Source organism: Mus caroli, chromosome 11, assembly GCF_900094665.2.
Source record: "Mus caroli chromosome 11, CAROLI_EIJ_v1.1, whole genome shotgun sequence".
Classification (NCBI taxonomy): domain Eukaryota; kingdom Metazoa; phylum Chordata; class Mammalia; order Rodentia; family Muridae; genus Mus; species Mus caroli.
Genome location: NC_034580.1, coordinates 81687421 through 81705013, shown reverse-complemented (window position 1 = coordinate 81705013; position 17593 = coordinate 81687421). Strand labels below are relative to the sequence as shown.

Genomic DNA, 17593 nt, shown 5'->3' with positions numbered 1-17593 from the left:
CTGCAGAGCTTTATAAAATATACTTCAGTGCATACTGGTCTAGGTAGATGGTCACACAGTGAGTCCTGTCACACCACTCTGTTGGTCTTTATTGTCTTGGTAATAGTTGCAGCCCTTGGGTTTCTTTATGCAGATGCTCTTGCTGTGTTCCTCATAGGATCCAAGCCATAAAATTCTTTATGCATGTCACAGTCAGGATTGACCCAGACCTTGCTTATTCAGATTGTTATTGAAGTGAGATGGGAAGAAATTTTAACAGTGAGCAAAAGTAGAACCTGGAGAGGCTGGAGAGATGACTCAGCAGTTAAGGACTCTGGCTACTTTTCCAGAGGTCCTGAGTTCAATCCCAGCACCCACATGATAGCTTACATCTATAAACTGTAGTCTCGTTGGATCAGATGTTCTCTTACATGCACATGTGCAGACAAAACATCCACATACATAAAAATCTAAAAACAAAAAACAAAAAACCAGAGCCATGGCAGATGACTGGAAATACTGCCCTTCAACTGTAGCAGCAAACGTCCATCTTTGGACAGAGAAGTTTTTTTTTTAATCATTTAAATGGTCATTCCTGATTCTCTTGACTGTAGCAACATTTTGAGAACTTCATAATTCATAATTAATAATTCAACTTCATAGCAGTAAGTTAGGAGCTGCAGTAATGATTTAAGAATGTTCTTCATCCTTTGAGAGTTTGTGGTAGCTTAAAAAATAGAACCCCTCAAAAAAACCTACGGCAATGCATTATAGGAATCATTTCAGACTGCAGATGGCTTGTGCTACTCTGATATCTGTTTCTAAATGTGTTTACTAACTATAGCGTTGACTGCCTGGCCAAATTCCAATAAAACTTTTACACTAAATGATTCCTCCTTAGCCCTAGTTGCTAGTAATATGTGCACTGTGACCACCCCATAAACTGTTAATAAACTGTTCATATAATTACTGCCAGCAATAGTGGCAAATATTGCAACATTTTTGTGTAGAATGCATTAATTGTACACCTTCTGTCGACTTCCATCTACACAAATATATAGCTTTTCTATCACAACATTAAGTGAAATTGATGCTGTGGCAAGTTTATTGAGAAACTTTCATAAATGGATATCCCTACTATGACTGTGAAAACATGTCAGGTGTCACATGAGTGTCACAGACAGAAAGCACATGCCTATGCAATATGGCCTACTCTGTATTTATTTGTAAAAACTGAAGCATAATTTAAAGTGTATATCAATACTACTTTGAGTTTCTAAGAGAGGTGTTCATGCTTGTACCAGGTAAGTGAATTTAAAAAAGATTGAAGTGCTTTTTCTTTCATTACTTGATTATTTTCTTTAAAATCAGCTACTACGGATATTTTTTTATTTTCTACATGCTGTTTTTTAATTAATATGTACTCGCTGAACTGAAATTTACTAAATTTGTTTTATAAGGTTTGTAGTGTTACAGAATAACTAAACTGGGATTTATAAACCAGCTGTGATTAACAATGTATTAATTATTTGACCTTGAATCAGACCATTAGGAAAATTATGTTATTTGTTCCCCTTGTATGCTCTTAAAGAAATTTCCCCCATACTGTTTTTGAGATAGTTTGAGATTTGAGGATAGGATGCATGTGAGAGACTCCATAAATTCAACATTCTGTACTATAGCTGACAACTATAAACAAAATGTATCTTAGCATTAATATCTTGAGCCTTGAACATCATATTTAATACAGGACCATTTTAGAAATATTCAGTTAGTTGTATATTTCCTAGGTTACAAGGGCTAGATCTAAGATTATTCTCATGAGAAATGTTGAATTTATGAGAAATGGATTTTGAGACTTTGAAAATGAAAATGGCTAGTATCTCAAAGATGTCGGTATCCATACATCTATGGTTTCATCCCAGGAGCAGACATTAGCTAGCGGGACAAACAGTTGTGACAATATTTGTCACACGGGGGCCTATGGTTTGTTGCTGAACAATATAGTGCTTTTCTCATGTGACTCAACACTATAGCACAAGTATTATTCCCTGGATTCTCTGAAGGAGCATCTAAAAGACGGGTTTCTGACAGTGTTTGCTCTTTAAACTATGTTTTCTCCTACCCCAAGTTGGCTTTGCATCTATTAAATAAGTTCTTCAGCTGCCTTACTAGGAGTTCTATGAGGGCAACATTTTTTCTGCGTTTCATCTTGTATTTAGTTTACTGTGTTAAGATATTTGATTTCAGATTGAATGAATGTAAATAGAAATTAAATGCAAATTTGAATGAACATAAAATAGAAGTGATTTTTTTTTTATTACTTGAGAGAAAAAATTTTTTAGTATATTTACTATAGTATACATAACAGATGTACAATTTTTTCATTACCGTGTTAGATATGTTCATGTTACCATATTTAATAAACTACTTTTGTATGAAAGATAACCGTTATAAAACTTTCTCCCGAGACATTGGAGCTATTTAAATATATAACAAATTTTAGTGGTCATTTTATGTATTGTTACAGATTCTTGTTATTTTTTTAATATACTTGAATTGTTTGCTTTAAAAAATATTCACGAAACAAACTATGTGGAATCTAGCTTCACATAAAAATAGTGGGAATACTTTCTTATATTAATAATCAACAGTTTGCCTAAGTACACCTCATAGCTAGCTTTGATAGTGTAATGTTCATGTTCAAAATAATTGTACAAAAAATTAGCAAATATGTCAGATGGCTTCACAGTTAGGAGCAATTCTGTGCCTTGTGAGGGCATGGATTTGGTTTCCAGTACCCACATAATAGTGATTCATCATAACTATCACAAAATAAATCTGAAAAACAAAGAAATCACCCATCTTGCCACATGCGGTGGTGCCTGCCTTCAGTCCCTTCCCAGTCCTCAGGAGGCAAAGGCAAGCAGATCTCTGTGTTTGTAGCTAGCCTGGTCTATAAAGCAAGTTCCAAGGCTGCACAGAAACCCAATCTCGAAAAAGATGAAAAACAAAAGTATCTCTAGCAAGGAGTTATAGTCTCAATCCCTGGTGGTTGGTAGCATCTCCCCCGTCCCCAATCTCCTTACCTCCCCTCTCTCTTGGACATTTATTTTTATGTATATAGGTATTTTGCCTGTATGTGCCTGCATCATGTGTGCAGTGCTCAAAGAAGCCAGAAGAGGGCATCAGACTCCCCTGGAACTGGAGATGGTTGTTTGCTGCCTCTGGAGCTACAGTGCTCTTCACTGTTGAGCCGTTGCTCTATGCCCTAGCAGCATTTCTCAGTGCTGGGTCAGCAACTGTTTATAGAGAGGATGATCTAAATCCACAAAATCAATCCTCCAGGGCAAAAGCAAGAGAAGTGTTTCAGTTTATTACTGATAATGAGTACCACAACCTTATTACATTTTCTGGTTTTTGTTTTGAGACAAGATCTCTTTATATAGGCCTAGGTGGTCAGGAACTTACTATGTAGACCAAGCTGTTCATGAACTCAAGAGATCTGTCTGCCTTTATTCCCCAAGGCCTGGGATCAAAAGTATGCACCACCACATATAGTGTCAATTTTATACTTTTTTCAATTTAAAATAGTCTGTCTTGGGTGTGTGCATGCATCCCTATGTGTGTGTGAGGTCAGAGAACAACTTGCAGGAGTCTGCTCACTTCTTCATGTTAGTTCTAGGGACCAAAATTCAGTCATCCGGTGTGGCAACAACTGCTACCAGCCCTATCTCACTCACTCACACACACACACACACACCCCATCCTGCACCCCTACAAGACAGGGTTTCTTTCTATAGCCCTGCCTGTCCTGTAACTTGCTCTGGAGACTAGCTGGGCATCAAACTCAGATCCACCCGCTTCTGCCTTTAATTGCTGGGATTAAAATATCTGCTATGAGTTACTTCCCTTTTTCTATTTTTAAGTGATAGCCTTGTAAAAAAAATCCAGCCACCTCAGTCTTCTACAAACTCCCTTTGTTATTTAATCATATTAAAAAACCAAGTTGCCTGGAGAAACTGTGGTAAGTGTTGTTAAGAGGGATGAATGTAATAGTTTTAAACAGGAAGTCATTTCAGCTGACTTTCACAGCGAAATTTTAATCACAAATTACTTTCTCTCATTCATCCCTGTATATCTAACAACTAAGATTTGCCACAAAGCCAGGAAGATGATTTAATATACTTAGCAGTGGTTCTCATTAGGCAAGGGGTGTGTGTGTGTGTAGACACATACAATATATACATATATAGAGTGAATACTCATTTAAAAGGAAAAGTTATGTGGCATTTATCTGGTTGAGAGTATCACAGTCTTCCTGTACCTCTGTCAATATAGGTAGCAGCTGTACAGACATGATTTCACTTGGTCACTATCCTTATTAAGCCATGTGCTGGTTTAGTCTGTCTTTAAAGTTTAACTTTAGTCAGGTGGTAGTGGTGGTGGTGGTGGCACACGCCTTTAATCCCAGCATTCAGCATAAACTCTGGTCCTGGAACTGCAGCACATGTTCTAATCTGCTAAAGCCATCTCTAGAACCCCAGCTTAGTCTGTTTTACACAGCTAATTTTTGTCTCGACTTCTCCTTCCCACTTTCATTTCCTTGTTACTGATGATAACTGGGAAGAAGCCTTAGCAGTAGCAGCCTTTAGTCATGGTAAAGATTTCAGATTCTTCAGAGGAAACACAGAAAGATAAAGTGTGCCATTACCTTTTCTTCTTGCTGAAATCAGCCGGAGATGATTAATGTTCTGGCTTCCCCTGAGTGAAAGCTGCTGTTTTCTCCCTTTCTCCTCCATGTGGAATTCAGCCAGGACACAGTGCACACTAAGCAGGCACTCCACCACAGCCTTGAGTGCAAGCTTTCATATCTCAACAGATGGTGATTGTAAAACTTGTGAGCTACATCCCCAGCCCACATTCAAATCATTTTCATTGTTATTTCAAGCTATTACATGGTACTACACAAAACACAAGACAGCTAGTGGCAAGGAGCACATAACAGGTCCACCAGGTGAATGAATCTAAATCATTTATTCTCACTGATTACTAGTCATATTATAGAGCATAATACAGTATTAAAATATATCATCCTCAGTAAATCTTCACTTAGAAAATGTGATTGTTATAGGTAAAATATAGCATTTAGAACTTTCATTTAAAAATACAATCTTATGAAAAATTTAAGCATTTTTAGAATGGGAATTATAAAAGTCTGTAAATTGTTTCAGATACTATATATCTTAAAATACTATGCAAAATCTTTATTCTGAAAACCTGTCAGGAAACAGTACCTGAACCCCTTTAAAATGGCTAGTTCTATTTCTAATTGCTATTTGGTATTATAAGAAATCACATTTCCAATTTAACACTGCAATTATTTGTCAAATAAGTGGAATAAATGTTGCATATTTATTAAGGTGAATGAATATGTAGTTTAAAAATGCAGGGCTCTTGCACTTAAACTTCTGAGAAACTGAACTATAAACATGTCTCGTGATACCCTAAAGCCTTTTTTCTACTGCTGGAGATCAATTATACCTTTATCAATAGTTACCAAACCAGATAAAATTAGTGTCTTGAGGCCTTAATAGTTGGAAGAACTTAGTACATCTGAAGGTGAGATGAAGTGGCCCCGTCTTTCCACTTGTTTACACATTCTGAAATCACAGTTCTGCACAGTGGACATGTTTTCTCTCTGTTAAACCATAAGGTGATACACTCTTCACAGAATATATGCTGTAAGGGGACAGAGAAGCAGGTCTTACACAGTGCACTCTGGAAGGTCACAGTATTTAAGATATAAAGGATTTAGCAGTTTCAAATGAGAAAATGACTCCTTGAGCCAATACTAGTGTTTTGATTCTACTTAACTATTTTCCCGGGTGTTGCTTTTTAAAACCTGCTTAATGGTAACTTACTGGCAGTTACTATGAAAATATGGCAAGGAGCCTTACACATTTATGAACAACTGCTACTGTTGAGCAAGGCTAGTATCCAGTTAGAAATAGAGTCTATTTGCCAACTGCTTTAGTATCTAAGTAGTTGACCAAATTACCCCCTCCCTTTTCTTATGCTCCTCTGCACAAAAATCATCAGAAGGGACATAATTTAGGCAGTCTCCCATATCCTTCCATCCTGAACTTTCACTGCTATATAACAAACATAAATGTGATTTTAACAAATCTGTAAAATGCTATATATAATTTGTTTAGAAATCTTACCTGACAGAAGAGAAGAACTGGCTTCTGAAATTCCCCTTGACATATTGTACAAATACCATCCATATCTGAACACTGTCTCTTGCTGGCAGGCACTCCATAACTCTATAAAGACAAATTCTGTTAAAAGTATCCCTGTGGAGGGTTTGCTTTTGAAATCTGGTCTGGGATATGGTTCAGTGGTAGCACATGTTTGAGGCCCAGGGCTCAATCCCTAAAACTATTTCAATAAAAAAAAACAAGGTTGTAGAGATTGATTTAGCAGCCCAGACATTAAACATTAAGATGGGATTCATTCTAAAGTCCTAAGAATAGTTTGAACTCTAAGATCTTGACTTTTTTACTAAAGTCAACAGGGTTTAATCATTATCCATACACAATAGTTATGAACAATAAAAGCTTTCTGAAGCATTGAAATCATGAAGGGGGGGGGGGGTGGTGAAAAACACCTGAGGGCTTCATAAGCAGGCCCTAGTTATGATGGGCTAACAAAAGCTATCATGAAAGTCCTTTAAGTGAGGATTTACCCTTATGGTCACTTCCACTTTGTTCATAGGGTTGACAAATACATGTATATGCACTCAGGGTGCTTATTTTAGTATTTTGTTTTTCTTGTGTGTTAGGTATTGAACGTAGGCGCTCACATGCATGTTAGGCACTCTCAGGTTACACAGACAGCCCACAGGGCTGAGACTTGAGGCTGTTTCAGCACTAGCCTTACTAAATTCAACCAAGTGAAATGCTTATAGCTGCAACTGAATAAATAACTTAAAGCTAATCTCTGAATTTTATTGTATCTTTTTAATGTTCTCTTTGTTTTAACAGGATTGTGTGTGTGTGTGTGTAGCCCTGGCTCTCCTGGAACTTGATTTGTAGACCAAGCTGGCCTTAACTCGGAGAGATCCATCTGCCTCTGCCTCCCAAATGCTGGGATTAAAGTCAGATGCCCACACCCACCTAGCATTTGCTTTTATATCATTAATGATCTTTAAAAACAAAAAAAAAGATGGGTCCCCCATTCTTGCTCTCTTCTTCTCTTGCTCTTGCTCCCCCTCTCAACCCATTCCCTTCCCCCTTTTTCTTTCATGGTCAGCCTCTACTCTATTCCCCTCTCTCTCCTTCTCTCTCTCCTACCCCCTCAACTCCCCTTCCCACGCCCTAAATAAACTCTATTTCTATACTTTAAATTACTTTTTTTTTTTTGCTAGACTTCCTTGAAGTGTTTTCCGCCTGGCCCTTAACCTTTAATTCTGAGATGAGAGACTCCTCCATTCCCTCCCCTACCTCTCCTAAAACCTAACAGCCTGTTATGAACTGAGATATTGCTGTTGGTAGAGTGCTTGCCTAGAAAACTTAATTTTCAAATACAGAATTGAGTATGAGGAAATTTCTTTTAGTACGAAAATTGCAAGGGACATGATTTTTACTGAGTTGTCCTCAAACTAAAATCATAAAGTATTTAAGTATTTTCATAAAAGTGAAATAGGATATGTTAATAAAAATATACAAAGCAAGTATCAATGGATTAAAAAAGGAAAACAAAAGTCCATGACAAGGTTTTTAAAGTGTGTTTGTAAATCCTAAAAGATGTCCAATGGATTTGCTTTTGTGCTTCTTTTTACAGGATATCCAAATGTCTACCACTGAGCCCAGATCCAAACTGACACAGGGAATGCAAGGGCAAGAGACAGTCCAGTACAGAGTCACTGAAGCAGCTGGTGGGCAGTGGGATTTAAGAAACTGCTGGTGGAATTCAAACTTCTAAGTCATTACAGCCCCAAGTGCCAAAATATTAGAAAATAATCTCAAAGTAGAAGAGGAACAGCTTATGAATGTCTATTTGTAACACTACTAGAGAAAATAAGGGCAAAACAAGGTAGAAGTATTTCCCTTAACTGATAAAAGTACTTACTGGTCGTGTAAAAAATACTCGTAAGACCTGTCTGAAAGTTCGCAAATGTCCAAAGAAATCCAAAAGCTAAAAGAGGAAGAGACAATTTATTAATTCAAACCCTCTATATGCTAAACCTAAAGGCCAAAGGTAAAATTCAATTCCCACCTAACCTAGTGTTCATTATATGCCATACTCGTCATCCATTATGAATTTATTTCAAGCTTAGTAGTGCATAGATTGGAGCCACCTCTTAACTTACAGCTACAGTTTAAGACAAGCCTATGTCAAAGACACTGCAGCGGGCTAGCAGATAAGAGCACTGGCTGCACCGGGCATGGTGGCACACACCTTTAATTCCAGTACTCGGGAGGCCGAGGCAGGCGGATTTCTGAGTTTGAGGCCAGCCTGGTCTACAAAGTGAGTTCCAGGACAGACATGACTATACAGAGAAACCTGTCCCAAAAAAAAAGAAAAGAAAAAAAAAAAAAAAAAAAAACCACTGGCTGCAGTTCCATTCCATCCCTAGCACCAATACAGAGGCTCAACCAGCCATCTGTAACTCTGTTCCCAAAGGATGCCACCCTCCCTTGCCTTCGTGGACACTCTGCTCATGTGACATACAAGCATAAATACAGGGAAAAAACATACACACAGTTGCAATAAAGAGGGAGGGGTGGGGGAGGCATCAGCTTCATTTAATTCAAATACCCTTGGCATTTAGACTTGAAATTATTGCAGGGGCAGGCGGGGGGGGGGGGGCAGCATATACTTTTGATCCTGGCACTCTGGTGGCAGAGGCAAGCAGATCTCAGAGTTAGAGGACAGCCTGGTCTACAAAGTAAGATCCAGGGCTACATAGAGAAACCATGTTTCAGAAAACAAGTGTCATTGGTATATGTATCAAGTTCCAGGACAGCCTTAGCTACATTAACCCGGTATAAACACACACACACACACACACACACACACACACACACACACACACGAGCGCTCTTTCTCTCTCAGAAAGTTTAATAAAGTGCTAAATTGAAAGGATCAGGCATAAAGTGAAGAGAAGCTAGTCCTCTGGTTTGAGACCTGTGTATTACAAGTGGTACTGTGAGGTTAGTGTCTTTCTACTTAATCTCCCTTGGATAGCACATGTACGTTAATCTTCTTTGCTGCTCCTCAACAAAGACTGAGCTTAGCTTGGTGGCAGGTACTTAGGAGGCCAAGGCACCCTGGGCAACACAAGAACCTATGTAGTCCCCCACCCCCAGACCATTAGGTTCCTTCTACTCCTTGATCACTGTCTTTATTGAGGTGGTCTTTCTGGTTGCCAATGCTGGCAAACTCACGGTCTTCCTGCCTCCCTAGCTGGGATTACAGGTATATGTCAGCTCTACATTTCTAAATAGGTAAGAGTCTGCCATTACTTTCAATTAGTGATATGAAGATAAATTTTGAGGCAGCTTAGTAGTAATGTAAAGCCAGGAATTAGTATAGCAGTCACTTTGCCAAAATTAATGTTACTTACTTTTAGTATGAGGTAGAGTAAAGCCAGCAATATCCCAAGACTCCATGTAGTCACATTACCAAACTCCCCGTAGCTTATAAGGTACCGAAACCAAACTGGTATGGGAACAAAAATTCGGTAATACTGACACAATTCTTCTAAAAGCATGTACCAATATCCCTAAAAAAGGAAGGAAAGAGAAAGTCAGCTAACCAAGGTATTAAACACATAGCATAGACACTATTGGAAGGAGAACATCATAAGTATATAATACACTAATCACAATAACTAGCTTATATTTCAGAACTATGATTAACACAAATCTGACTTGGCTAACACACCATTGTCATTACATGGCTTGGCTTGGTGTTGTGCCAGTGAAATGACCCAGTGGGCATGGATAATGGCCTTAGTTTCACTTTCTCTCTCTCTCTCTCTCTCTTTTTTTTTTTTTATGTTGGCTACATATTGTTTTTATTCAGGCTTGTCAATTAAGAAATACAAACCGAGCAACTGTTAGTTGCTTCCACAGGTCCAACCTTCCCTTAAGAAGCTGCTCAGTCCAGCTCTGCAGTAGTGCAGCCTAGGCAGCAAGAGATTTGGGTGGAGCCGCAAGTCATCTGAAACCCAGAGTTAAGTCCTTACTTCCTTTCGTGCCTTGTACAGAAAGGCACTGTCAAGATGTTACAAAATAGAAAATACCCACAGCAAATAGTTCTAGTGGCAACTTACTATCAGCAAGTTACAGTGGTGGTGACGATTCTCTTCATTTTATTCTTAGTTCACTTTCTAGAACCCATATGGTGGAGAAGTACACACAAAATAATAAATGTGAAAGAAATGTCTTAATTTGTAAGTTGGGTATGATGACTCACATTTGTAGCCAGCATTTGGGAGTCTATGGTAGCAGAATTGCTATGAGTTGCTGAGCAGCTCAGTCACTAAGCCACTGACTAACTGCTTACGTAGTCATTTATCAGTTGTCAGTGCTTCAGAGAAAAGCACAAGTACAAATTTAGAATTGTCTGATGTATGATGTGAAGACTGAGTTTTCAATTATTTTGAAGGAAATATAATTCTGATTTTAGCCAATTAATATTTTCAGGTGAAGTACTTGAGCAAGTGGTTGCCAGGCAAAAGTAATAAAAATTAGGTTATTTAGGTGTGGGAGAGAGAGCTCTGCAGTTAGAGTACTTCTTGCTCTTCCAGAGGACCTCAGCTAGGTTCCCAACAGCCACATAGCAGTGTATAAACTGCAGACCCAGGGGATCTGATGCCTTCTTCTGGCCTCTAAACTCAGAGACATGTAAATGAAGACTGGCTAGCATTCAGGGGTTTTGCTAACATCATTCCAGTAAGCATTAGTTAGTTTTTTACCTTTGATTTAAAAGGCATGATGAAAGAAGGCACCAATAAAATCAGGCATTTTAAACCCATGAAAAAGAATTTCAGAATGAAGTCTGTAATTCCAACAATCCAAAGGACTTCCCAGAAGCTCAACTGTTCGAGTGTAGGATTTAAGAAAATTAAGCTATCAAGAGAAAAACATAAGCATTTATTAAGGCAACACAGAAACATAATGTATTGGTAAAGGTTTTAAGTTTGCTGCAGTATTTTACATATTTCATGAGCGTTCAGAGCTCTAGCATTGAACTATACCCCTAGCCTGTTCAGTTTCCAGGCATCTAACAATACATTCCTACAGTAGCTCTAAGTCAGAGATGTCACCTCCTTTTATGTCCAGGCTGGGCCTTCTTCTCCACCTAAACTTCCTTACCCTGGCCTGTTTTGTACAGTTCCACGAGCCCCTTTTGTTTCGCACATTCTTTCGCCTAGGCTGACCTCACTGGGTTTACAGGCTATGCCCAGCGGTCTTGTAACTGAATATATATCAAACATACATTCTGATAATACCAAATTTAAAATGCTGTGTTTCTGTGTGGTGAAGGACAGTATGTGCATGTCTGAGTGCAGATGCCTGTGAAGTCAGCAGAAGGCATCAGACCTCTGGAAAGTAGCGGGTGCTCTTGACCATGGCTCTGTCTTCCCAGGCCACAGGTCATTCCTGCCTCACACCCACTCTACCTCCCAGGCCTTCTAATTATCTGATTAAAGCTAAAACGTCAGAATATCTGGCATGGACATGCATGTTAACATGTGTTTTACTGATTCATTTTTAGAAATAAAAGTTTGATAATAACCACCTAACGTTACTAAATAAACACAGATTAAAACTGGTGAGTGGCACGTTACCTGTATTTCCAGCACTCGAGAGGCTGAGGCAGGAGGAATGCAAGTTGGCACCCTGGACTACACAGTGAGATCCTATCTCAAAAACAAAAAGCAAAAAAACTGATTCAACAGAAATCCACTTATCAAATAGTACTTATTGAGCACATGCTATGTGCCATGGTATTGGGGATACAAATCTGTCACACCTGTTAATCTTGAACGACAAGTGGATTAAAATCATTTACTTAAAATAAGATACTTATAACTGCAAGGTAGAAATTAAATATTAAAGAAATTAAAGATCACTGCAAGGTGATCTTACTGACTAGAAGCTCAATTTCTCTTAATAAATTAGTGAATAAACATCTAATAAACACTAATCTCACAAAAAAAGGAAAATTGAACCCTACTAAGCATTTCATGCAAATCCATAGAATAAATGATAAACAACAGACATATACTAGGATCTCTGATTACCTGTAATGAAGGGACTGAGAATGAAAGGTGTAATATAAGAGGACGGAGGAACCTGCCAGGAACACCAGTAACCAAGCACAGCGGAGCTTTGATGACCGTTCCTGAAAAAGACACAATTCTGTAATTTACTGTGCTATGGTAGGCCGGAGTTTTCATGAATAATAAATAGCATTTTCATTTCATGATCAATGTATTAACGTAGCAGGTAGTCTGTATTTTATTAAGAATAAAAACATTCTATGTTGCTCATTCCCACAACCACTGTTTTTGTTAATACTTAATTAACAAAACATAACTTCTGAGCAAACTTTTAAAATGCAAGCCAGGCACAGTGGTGTGCACACCTTTAGTCCCAGCACTGGGGAGGCAGAGCCAGGCAGAGATGTCTTGTGAGTTTGAGGCCAGCCTGGTCTATACAGTGTTCCAAGACAGGCAGAGCTATGTAGAGAGACCCTATTTCAAACCATCACCCCCATAAAAAAAATTTAAAAAATACAAGACCTAGGAGTCCCAGAGCCCAATCTCCACAATGACATAGGGGACCTGCCCAAAGCAATCTTTACCTCTGCAGCTCTTTTTTTTTTCTCTTCCACAAAACAGAAATTTAAAAATTTTTAAATTTAAAAATTTCAATATAAAAATTTAAATCAGTTCATAAATATACAGTAATTTTGACCTTTAAAATTCCAGTTTTTATTACTAGTTTAATTGAAAGTTTTACAGGTGAGCCTCCTCATCCATAACCTGAACAACTGTTTGAGCACTAACATGATATCCAAAAGTGGGGACTTCTACACGCCACTTCACCGCCAAGTCAAAACACAGGCACACTGGAAAGACTATGTGAGAATGCTTCAGGCTGGAGAGATGGCTCAGTGGTTAAAGGCACTGACTGCTCTTCCAGAGGTCCTGAGTTCAAATCCCAGCAACCACATGGTGGCTCACAACCATCTGTAATGAGATCTGATGCCCTCTTCTGGTGTGTCTGAAGACAACTACAGTGTACTTACATATAATAAATAAATCTTAAAAAAAAAAAAAAAAGAATGCCTCTGGGCTATGTGGGTAAGGCAGACAACTTAAAGACACCTAATTATATATGGACAAAATTTCTAATGTTAAAGAAGTCAATCTAGTACTAATATTTTTGTTTTCTAAAGAGAGGGTCTCACTCTGTAGCACAAGGTGGCCTGGTACTCACTATAATATTCCAGACTGGTTCTGAATTCATGACAATCTTCCTGCCTCAGCAGCCCCAGTGCTGGGATTATAAGCACATACCACTATGCCCAGAATTAACCTGGGCTAGTTTTGAATTGTGCACTAAAATTTTTGTTAATATGCTATACTATAAATTCCCAGATACAACCCCTCTTATGGTGAAATTTCATAGATTCTTGGAACTTTTTCTAATGATTCAGATGATTAAAACTTTTCACATTACTAGAAAAACTTCTTGAGATTATTCTTTTTAAATAAGAGACATCTTCCATTCGTGACAGGGCATGCCTTTAAACCCAGCATTCAGGAGGCAGGCGTAGCTCTTGAGTCTGAGGCCAGCCTGGTCTACACAGTGAGTTCCAAGCCAACCAGAAAGTCATAGTGAAATCCTGTATCAAACACCTACGTAAAACACCAGGGCCAATGTACTCAATGCTTGCTTTTATTTATTGCCAATCTCATGCAGCATCAACCAGCTTTTAAAATATTATACTACTCTGTATAATTAACTCATAAAGTACAAAGGTCCTTGCCAAACTAGATCACAGTGTGGTCTAAGTCTCTTAACCCTCCTGTCTAGGTTTGTTTTGTTTCTTTTTTTTAGGAACAAGGAATTTAAGCTGGGCGTGGTGGCTCACGCCTTTAATCCCAGCACTTGGGAGGCAGAGGCAGGCGGATTTCTGAGTTTGAGGCCAGCCTGGTCTACAGAGTGAGTTCCAGGACAGCCAGGGCTACACAGAGAAACCCTGTCTCGAAAAACAAAAACAAAAAAAATAAATAAATAAAACAAAGCATGTGGTGGCCATCCAATGTATCCTGTTGTTTCCTACTCCTCTGGAAAGTAACTTATATTTCTCTCAAAGTTATCTCTAATTCTGTAGAGAGAAACAGTTAATAATTTAGTTGCTTGTCATACTTACTCTTAGAAAAACCTGATTTACAATGCTTTTGTTTGCATACATAAAAGTTGTTAGCAGCCCAATTCCAAGAGAAATTCCTGTTAGAAAATAAGTTCTAGTTAATTGAAAGAAAAGAAAAAAAAAACCCAACAAGATTATATATGCTAATATAATTTTTTAAAGCTAGCAACCAAAACATGTTAAAATTATTAATAAAATGGGAAACTTAATTCAGCAGTTTTATTTCCTACCTGTTATATGCTGCATAACAAGTTTAATACCCAGAATTAAAATATAAGGGAGACTTTTTTGCAACCACTTGAAGAGAGAGCGGAATTCTGAGAAGGAGCCACTTCCATGTTCCCCAGACTCTGTGGCAAAGTCATCAGGTGGTCTTGCTTCACTGTGGGAGTAACTCCGGAAACGACCATGCACACATCCATGGGCACACGTACAGACGCCTGACCTGGGATTTCTAGAGCTTGGATTTTCAGAATACTCTTTTGGTCCGGAGTTTATTTGGATATGTACATCCCCAGGGTGAAGGGAACCTTCCGTTGATCTTGAATGACCACACGGGGAGGCTGCAGCATCTTCATGTGCAGTGCCCGGAGGATCATGCAGTTGGTTACAGCTGGCTTGCATGGCCTTTGAGTATTTTCTCTCTAAAATGTCTTTGCTTCAGGACTCTTTCTCCTTAAAAGTAAAATCAAAGAGCAGAAAGCATTCTAAGTTAATCACAAGCAGTGCATCGGTTCATTAGGTGTCCTTTGTTCACTAAAGGGGTAGTTGACAGTCACAGACAAGTTTCAGGTCCCCTAACACTCCTTCAATCTTTGCAACTGTCAAAGCGCTGCTGCCCTGCCGCACCCCAACCTCGAAGTCCAACTTGGCAAACCAGGAGTTTTGAACCAGGGGTTACTTAAAGTACAAAGCACTGCAGATGTTTTGATTTTTCAAATGCCAAAAGACATCAGCAAAGAGTTAAAGAAGGGGTGCCCAGCAGATACCACTGTGAATAGCAGCACTCATGCTGAATAAATTGGCTCATGTACTCTGAGAAGGCAGAGTCCACATCAGGAAGTTTGCTAAGGGTGGGTGAGCTGGCTGGGTAAGTCAAGACCCTTAATTTGAGTTAAATCCCCTAAACTCATATGGTGGAAGCAATGAACTGACTCCCACAAGTCCTCTGACACACACACTAAATAAATACAATAGATTTTTTTTTTACAGATTCATTAATGTTTAGAAGGAAAATTCAGTGCCTTAATTAAGCATCAACAAAGATAATAAACACTTCATTTTATGCTGAAACAGCTTCCACAAAGCTAATAAGGTTTTCAGTAATTAATGGTGCCACCGAGAATATTGCTTCTCCTTCCAAAAGAATGTTAGTCAAATGCCTTTGAAAGGGGACCCTTAGGGGGAGTCATCACGTAATTGCTAAGTGATGCTTTAGTCTAAATAAGGAGTTAGCCTCCCGAATAAAAATGCCACCATCGCCTTGGTTAGGGGTGTCAGAAGAGAGGCTGTGGGCAGGGCAAGATCCCTACGTGATCCAGTGTGGATCTCGGACCAGGGTGCCAGGGTCGCGCTGTCGCCCGACGAAACGCAGAGCCCACCGCCGGGCGTCTCCCGTTTCCCCCGCGATGGAGCTAGCTGCGGCGGAGGCTGGCTGGCTGAAACCGTGCAGTTACTGTGTGACGTTTCGAAGAGGCTCGGAAGCCACGGCGGCTCTATCGCCTCACTCTGTGAAGAGCGACTTGGGACAGGACAGTTTGTGTCTCTGCTATTAAAAAAGAAACACAAAACCTGCCCTCCTTCATACATAAACAAGAAAAGGGGAAAGGGAGAAAGAAAAGTCAACGCCAACTCTTCCGGAATCCGCGAGGACAGAGTTCTCCACCCACGTCCGAGCTTCGGCTCTTCTCCCCGGAAACCCTCCGCCTCACCCCCTTCCCCAGGCCTGACCTCTCATGACCAGGAGCGGGCGGCCTCGGCAGCCACAATACCAACAGCCCGACACGCGGCCGCAAGCCCTTCTCCGCCAAGCCTTCAGCCTCGGACGCCACCAGCAGCGCTCGGCCTGGCCCCGCGGCGGCGCGCGCGCTCCCTAGACGTCGTCACGCGCGGCCCGCCTTCGCAGGGCCACGCCCTCGCCCGGTGGAGGAGGGCGCCTCTAGGCCCCGCCCCGCGTTCATCCCGGCCCCGCCCTTCCCGGCAGAGAAGGGAACCTTTAGGCCCTGTCCGGAGTCCCTAGCCCCGCCTTCACTGGGAGGAGGAGGAGGAGAGCGCATCTAGGCCCCGCCCTGTGGCCCTGTTGGTGATGTTATCCGAGTGGCGTAGTGGCGGCGGACGTGTGTGCTAATTAAGTCTGCGTGGCTGTCACGTCTTGCGTGTATTAGTGATCAGTCACACGCTTCGGAGTCCTTCAGTACTTGAGGTTGAGAATGGGTAGGTCCAGGAACCTGCTTGGCAGCGGGCTGCGTACCGGGAGCCGCGATCTGGCTTCCGGCTGCGTGTTGCTAGCTACGCCAGACCTGGGCCAAGAGGTTGTGTGACCTGGATTCGGGTTCCAAGCCTGAAGTTGAACAGTGTGCCCCAGTTCGTGCCAGAACCGGGTGCCAGAACTGATATCAGACGCGCCAGGAAGTTCGTGAGGCCGTGGAAGTAGATTTAGAAAACCCCGTGTTGGCGAGCAGGGAACAAATAAAGGCTACTAAAGGGGAAAAAAGATACTACAAGGAAAAAAAAATAGTTCTGCAAAATCTAGGACATCATATGTATAGCAGGATTCCTATGATTCTTGAAATGAAGTATTTCATCGGAGGCTGACGTGACCAGGCAAAAGTCTGGCATTTTGCACACACTTGGCTTTTTGCAGACACTTCTGAGTTACGTGTCCAGTAATTTTGTCTTTGTCAAAATCTCCTTAGCCATGAAATTTTGTCTTCCTTTCATAGTAGTATAACTGAATCTACTGGTTTTAGCCTCAGCCCTTCATTCATCATGAGACTATTCTTAAATTTCTCTCAAGTCAAAAAGCACTTAAAAAAATCCCAATCCTCTTTTGGATCTGCTTCTCTCTGTGACCAGCACATTAGCACTCTTTTTTTAAGACTTGGTTCCAAGTAGAATAGGCCTATTTGTGCCTGTGCGTGATGGTGACAGG

General features: G+C 40.2%; 1 protein-coding gene across 1 annotated transcript; it reads right to left on the bottom strand.

Annotated features, from left to right (window-relative positions):
- Positions 1–4997: 4997 nt before the first annotated feature.
- Positions 4998–16546, bottom strand: Rnft1 (ring finger protein, transmembrane 1). The gene is made up of 9 exons (XM_021176923.2): positions 16393–16546; positions 14673–15117; positions 14443–14519; positions 12302–12402; positions 10970–11123; positions 9614–9772; positions 8116–8181; positions 6207–6308; positions 4998–5721 (listed from the first exon to the last, which is right to left on the bottom strand). Exons 2-9 carry the CDS (start codon positions 15064–15066, stop codon positions 5587–5589), a joined length of 1188 nt encoding a protein of 395 aa, XP_021032582.1. The 5' UTR covers positions 15067–15117; positions 16393–16546; the 3' UTR covers positions 4998–5586.
- Between the last annotated feature and the right edge of the window lie 1047 nt (positions 16547–17593).

What these genes read in the sequence shown, in the direction of transcription:
- Rnft1 (XM_021176923.2), bottom strand. Translation starts at nt 15,066, where the DNA reads ATGCAAGCCAGCTGTAACCAACTGCATGATCCTCCGGGCACTGCACAT. An exon ending in TGTTATGCAGCATATAACAG is followed by an intron (nt 14,520 to 14,672) that starts GTAGGAAATAAA and finishes ATTTTCTAACAG; the next exon opens with GAATTTCTCTTGGAATTGGG. An exon ending in TACTCTACCTCATACTAAAA is followed by an intron (nt 8,182 to 9,613) that starts GTAAGTAACATT and finishes TTCCTCTTTTAG; the next exon opens with CTTTTGGATTTCTTTGGACA.